Below are 6861 nucleotides of genomic sequence, written 5' to 3'. Positions count from 1 at the left end.
TAAGATTTTTTACTATTACGACATCCGTGCATCTTTTGCATACTTCTAAAACTAGTACATCATTGCTAACTATGAAGTTATTACTATGTTTTTCAACAGATAATCCCAGAGGATTGTGTGCCTCATCTGATGTGTCAGAGTGGTCGCCTTGATGTTTTGAACATACGTCCAGGTCATCCTACGAATCTGAACTGTCCATACCGGATTTCTAAAAGAAGTGGAGACATGAAAATCAAGGAATGGAAAAAATGTATGGACAGTCGCAAGGAGGTCCTTGGAAGCAAAAGGAAGCGAGGCGCAAGAATTGGAGACAGGATGATCTCCATTCTTCATAATGGAGAGTCAGGGTCTATATTGTTTTATGCTATTTTACCTTCAAGAGGGTATTTAGGTCCTACCTAATACTGTTGATCATGTGGCTAGAACAATTAAGTAGGGTTGGTTCGATGATTATGAGGATGATGATCGTATGACTTGTTATTAATAACGAGTAGAAGTTGTATGATGATGATTAGTAGGACTTGTTATTATGATGATGCATGATGCGGGCATGAAGAGTTATTATATATCAGTGGGTGAAATGAACATGGATTAGAGTGAAGTGAAGGCAACAAGCATGTGGTGCATGTCGAAAGTAGTACTAATCCAAACTTGATCAAGTTAGGATTAATATTATTTTCGAGATGCACCACATGTTGCCTTCACTTTAATCTAAGCCATGTTTAGGCATAGCAGTAGCGTTGGTAAACCAAGCACGGAAATAAGAGAGGACACTTCTCTCTGTTAGCTAGCTTACACACCCTAAATTACCCCCTAAACCACCCCCTTTCAGAAAGAAAAAAACAAAAACCTCAGCTCCTGCCACCTGCTGACGTGTGGATGCCTATTGGTCCTGATTGGTGCCACCAACCGGGACTAAAGGCCCTCCTGCCTGGGCTTGCTGCACCGGCCACGTGGAGGCCCATCTGTCCCGGTTTGTGTAAGAACCGGGACTAAAGGCCTAGGGCATTAGTAACGACCCTTTAGTCCCGGTTCAAAAACCGGGACAGAAGGGCCTTACGAACCGGGACAATAGGCCCTTTTTCTACCAGTGGGTGGTCGTCTATGGTGGGTAGGCGTCCCTCCCATCCGCAAGAACGACTATGTTCTACAGTGGAGTACTTGGTGGGGTGACTATCAAAGGATCTATCTTGAAGATGATGTTTGAAACATCGCTTCATGTCCAAATGGAAAAAATTCTGGTCTTTATTGGTCGGGTTCAACAACGAAGAACTTGTGTAATTACCTTGTTAAAGGGGTTGTCTCGTTGTTTGATGCACTGGCCTTAAGCGATTGGTTTCAGCAATGAAGATGAAAATCCTTCCTACCACTCATTGGACAATGACAACACGAGGAACGTGTGTACCTCTTCTTGAAGGAGCTACTGCGGAAGAAATTGATTTAGTGTTTTATTCGTGTTTTTTCTTGTATTGGTACTGCCGATGTTAGTCTCAGGCAGTGCTATATTTGTGAGATCTTACATTATTTTTTTCTTCCTTCTTATTACATGTTATGTCACTTGACTGATTAAGTCTTAGACTCTTAGGGCATGGCCAACGGGCTGCCTCAAGGGTGATGCCCCATGTGCCAGCTCGGCTCGGACGATGCGTTGGCATAAAAGCTATAGCCTGAAAACCAAAGCGGGGTGTGTTGGAAGAGAGTAGAAAGAGAAAAGGTGGATTTCTCACAGATTTCTCAGAGAGGGGAGGTGGCATGTGTTGGAAAAGAGTAGGAAGCGAAAAGGAGTAAAAGATGATGGCATCACAGGGAGTAGCTTGTATTGGGTGAGTGTGGTACAAACCAATAGCTTCATTCAACTTTAACTACATGGACAACTTGAGACCACACCATACTAGTGCTTCCATTGGTCATGCCCTTAGTACCACGGCTAACTGGAAATTTGTAACCACGGCTAACTGCATCTCACTACTTTTCTCTTCAGCCTTTATAAAAGAACACCACTGGCCTGACGACGTAACTAGCACGTACTCACAGCATTGCTCTACGTACCACTCGTGATGGCTGGATTCGCCAGTCCAGCCCTCCTTCCACTCGTCTCTCTCGTTCTGCTGCTGCGCTCCTCTGCGGCTCAACACACGCTGGGCGCCGGCTCATCCCTGTCGGTGGAAGACCACGAGCGGCCCTTCCTGGTGTCGCCGGACGCCACCTTCTCCTGCGGCTTCCTCCCAGCCGTCCACGTCGACAACGCCTTCTACTTCTCCGTCTGGTTCACCGCGGCCAAGAACCGGACCGCCGTCTGGACGGCCAACCCTGGCGCCCCCGTGAACGGCCGGGCTTCCCGTGTATCCTTCGGCCACGACGGCGTGCTGGCCCTCGCCGATGCCAACGGGACGACCGTGTGGGACAGCAAGACCGGCGGTAACAAGCGCCTCGCCGTCTCCCTTCTCGACGCCGGCAACCTTCTCATCACGGACCCGGAAGATTCCACCGGCGTTGCCGCGTGGCAGAGCTTCGACTGGCCGACGGACACGCTGCTCCCATCGCAGACGCTGTCCAAGGACAAGAAGCTCATCGCCGGCTACTACACGCTCTACTACGACAACGACAACGTGCTGCGCCTCCTCTACGACGGCCCGGAGATCGCCAGCATCTACTGGCCGGACCCGGACCTCGGCGTGTTCGGGAGCGGCCGGACCAACTATAACAGCTCACGGGTCGGCGCCCTCGACGACGCCGGGGTGTTCCTCTCCAGCGACAACCTGCGAGCCGAGGCCACCGACCTGGGCGTCGCCGGCGCCAAGAGACGGCTGACCGTCGAGCAGGACGGGAACCTGAGGATGTACAGCCTGGACGCGGCCGGAGGATGGACGGTCACGTGGGCGGCGCTGAAGCAGCCGTGCTCCGTCCACGGGCTGTGCGGCAAGAACGCCATCTGCGAGTACCAGCCGTCCCTCCGGTGCTCCTGCGCGCCGGGGTACGAGAGGGTGGACCGCCAGGACTGGACAAAGGGCTGCAACCCGACGTTCACCGCCAACTGCAGCGGAGCCGTGGCGCCGGAGCGGTTCAAGTTTGTCAAGGTGGCCTACACCGACTTCTACGGCTACGACCTCGGGTTCAACCAGTCCGTCACGTTCCAATACTGCAAGAGCATCTGTTTGAATACATGCTCCTGCATCGCCTTCTCCTACCGGACGGATGGCCAGGGCAGGTGCTACCCAAAAGGCCTCCTGTTTAACGGCTACACCTCGCCGGCGTTCGCCGGAAGCATATACCTCAAGGTGCCTAGAGGTCTCAACGCCTCGGCACCGACGCCGTCCGCGGGCCTCGACTGCAATCATAATGGTTCCGGTGCCGCCATCGTCCCTCCATACGCGTACACGTATGGGGCACCCAGCAGCCACACGAACTGGTCCTACGTTTTCGCCTTCGCCGCAGCACTCGGATTTCTTGAGCTTCTCCTTTTCTTCGTCGCCATGGCATGGTGGTTCCTGTCAGGACATGAGAGCATCCCATTCCCCAGCTCTCTGGAGGCATCGGGCTATAGGCTCATCTTGGGGACCCAGTTCAGGAGGTTCACATACCGGGAGCTCAAGAATGCGACCGGGAACTTCAACGAGGAGCTCGGCCGGGGCGGCTCCGGCATTGTGTACCGCGGCGTGCTTGACAAGGCCACCGTGGTGGCGGTGAAGAAGCTGACAAACGTGGTACAGGGCGAGGAGGAGTTCTGGGCGGAGATGACGGTGTTTGGGAGGATCAACCATATGAACCTCGTGAGGATTTGGGGGTTCTGCTCCGAGGGGAAACACAAGCTGCTAGTGTACGAGTATGTGGAGAACGGGTCGCTAGACATGCACCTGTTCGGCGACGACGTTGGTAAGGTGCTGGCATGGAGTGAGCGGTTCAAGATCGCTTTGGGTGCCGCCAGGGGCCTAGCCTACCTCCACCACGAGTGCCTTGAGTGGGTCATTCACTGCGACGTCAAGCCGGAGAACATCCTGCTCACGCGGGACTTGGACCCAAAGATCTCTGATTTTGGGCTGGCCAAGCTGTCCGGGAGGAAGGCCATTGGCGATGGCGTACAACTCTCCCACATGAGGGGGACGACAGGGTACATCGCACCCGAGTGGGCGCTGAGTTTGCCGGTCGACGCCAAGGTCGATGTGTATAGCTATGGCATCGTGCTTCTGGAGATCCTGATCGGGAGCAGGATATCTGACCAAACGACTAACGGGGATCGGCTGGAGATGTGCCAAATCGCGCAGGCACTGAAGAGGGTGGTGGCGACTGGAGAGGTTGTGTCATTGCTGGATAGTAGGTTGGATGGGCAATTCAACCCTCGGCAGGCCATGGAAATGGTGAAGCTCTCCTTGGCGTGCATGCAGGAAAGGAGCAACCGGCCGACCATGGATGACATCTCGAAAGCTCTTACAGCCTGCGATGACGAGGACGAGCACCCTGCCTACTTCCGGTGAATTCGATTCGTCACTATATTCCCCTGGATCTACTTCTTGTAGCTTACATCTTGTTCTTCCTATGTTGTTGTACCGCTATAAAAAATAATAAAATATAGATGTGTATAGGTTTTTTTTTGCGGGTATTAATGCATACTCTATTGACTATTCTATGGGTTGGCTTTTAGATTGATTGTAATGGCATGTCTACTTAATTATGATATAGTATCTATGCATGCCTAACTGTTTACAACGAGATTAAATGCTTTGTTAATTCTGACTGCCTGCGTTATGATAGAACTATTGAAATGTGTCGTCACATCTAAAAGAAAACTTGCATGACTTGAAGTCTGCGGTATGGTTGCTTGACTCAGAGTCTCGAGTCTCCGCCCATTGCTTTCCCTCGCTCATATTTCATTCTTCGCACTACTGTGGAATTAAATCATCCCGTGGCCCTGACCATACGAACATGTGATGGGAAATTATTACGAGTAGGATGGAGAGCTGCTTCACTCCAGTCCAAAGTCCTCTTCTTGCTTTCATGGGTGACTCTTCTTATACGAAACTGTGGAATTAAGCGCGTACGATCCAGCTTGACTTGACTCCAGCAGAGGCAAGTACGTGCAGGTCTCCTCCGCGTCAACATATATACGTACGTGTCGTCCTCTTATACCTGCAGCGTGTATGCTTTCCGGCTTGTTGGGCCCCGCGTACAGTCAGTGGCGTAGCCAGCTCAATTTGCTAGGGTGGTCCCGTAATAGGAATATTTACATAAGTTTTGTTTATTTTCAACTAATTCTTTTTTACTACACTATACACAAGCTGTTGGGGAATTCCAGGATGGTCCATGGACCACCCTGTCCACCCCTAGCTACGCCACTGCGTACAGTGATGATATTTTAGGGCTGTCATGTAGGAGAAATGTTGAGTGGCAGCTTGGGAGACAAACAAATCATAAAAAAAAAAGGTTTGTCTTCTCTTAGTTAAGAGATGATTTTTTAGTAACAATACATCTCACCACATATTTAGGATTATCTACTTGTGAGAGATAAGACTAAGACTAAGAAATAATTTATTGTATATAATATTTTATTGCCTTCTCTTAATAACGTGACGAGTTGATAAGACTGTCATATCACCACCATACATGCCATAATCAGCTTGTCTCATTATGCCTGCATCCCTGAGAATCTTCAAAGTTAAGTAGGCAACAAAAGGCCAAAAACCAAAAGGACCCTTTCTTCCGAAAGTCCTCCTCTACGCCCGAGCTCAAACGAGCTCGGGATAAACAGTAAATCAAAAACACTGAATTTTTAAAAAAAAAACTGATTTTTTAAGGCAAATTTTAACAAATGTTCTAAAGCTTTCAAAATTTCATCATGAAATCACTTCGTGAAAGTCGTGGCAAAAAAAAACCAGTGCTACAAAATGCTTTTGAAAATAGCATTTTTGGAGTATCGATTTTGTTTCTTTTGCCACACCTTCCAGGAATGCGATTCCATGATGAAACTTTGCAAGCACTCAAAACATTTGTCAATCTTTGTAAAAAAACAAAAAAAATTGATATTTTTTTAAAATTATGATTTTACTATTCACCCGAGCTCAATGGTGGATGCTTGTAGGCGGCCCCGGCATCCCATCGTGCGTGTGGAAGCATGCGAGATGGCGCACGCGGGCACAACTGAAAAGACCACATAACAATGGCCCTAGCAGCGCCCGCGGTCCACCCATCATGGATCCCGAGGCCATCTGCCCTGGTGTGTGTTGGGGAACGTAGTAATTTTAAAAATTTCCTACGCACACGCAAGATCATGGTGATGCATAGCAACGAGAGGGGAGAGTGTTGTCTACGTACCCTCGTAGACCGTAAGCGGAAGCGTTTTATCAACGCGGTTAATGTAGTCGTACGTCTTCACGATACGACCGATCCAAGTACCGAACGCACGACACCTCCGAGTTCTGCACACTTTCAGCTCGATGACGTCCTCGCCTTCTCGATCCAGCAAGAGGGGCGAAGTAGTAGATGAGTTCCGGCAGCACGACGGCGTGGTGACGGTGTTGGTGAAGAACAATCTCCGCAGGGCTTCGCCTAAGCACTACGAAAACTATGACGGAGGATAAACTAGAGGGGACGGGGTTGCCGGCAAACGGCTTGGTGTTCTCTTGATGTGTCTTGGGTGCTAGCCCTACCCCTCTATTTATATGATGAGCCTTGGGGTCGAAACTTGGAGTAAAAGCCTCCACAAAGTCGGTTTCACCCGAAAGGCAAGAGTCCTTCTCGACTCCAGGGGCCAGACGCCAGGGTCCCCGAGGGACCCTGGCGTCTGGCCCCTGGACTCCGCAAAACTTCCTTTTGCGCTTTCCAAAAACCTCGTGGGCTTTCCCCTTTGGCCCAGATAAAGTGTTCTCG

General features: G+C 50.2%; 1 protein-coding gene across 1 annotated transcript; it reads left to right on the top strand.

Annotated features, from left to right (window-relative positions):
* The first annotated feature begins 2030 nt into the window (after positions 1-2030).
* LOC123182784 (putative receptor protein kinase ZmPK1) lies at positions 2031-4731 on the top strand. The gene has a single exon (XM_044595449.1). It carries the CDS (start codon positions 2058-2060, stop codon positions 4470-4472), a length of 2415 nt encoding a protein of 804 aa, XP_044451384.1. The 5' UTR covers positions 2031-2057; the 3' UTR covers positions 4473-4731.
* Positions 4732-6861: the final 2130 nt, after the last annotated feature.

The sequence above is a fragment of the Triticum aestivum genome, chromosome 1D (genome assembly GCF_018294505.1).
Source record: "Triticum aestivum cultivar Chinese Spring chromosome 1D, IWGSC CS RefSeq v2.1, whole genome shotgun sequence".
Lineage (NCBI taxonomy): Eukaryota > Viridiplantae > Streptophyta > Magnoliopsida > Poales > Poaceae > Triticum > Triticum aestivum.
Note: the sequence above shows the minus strand (reverse complement) of the source record. Positions and strands in the feature narration are given on the sequence as shown.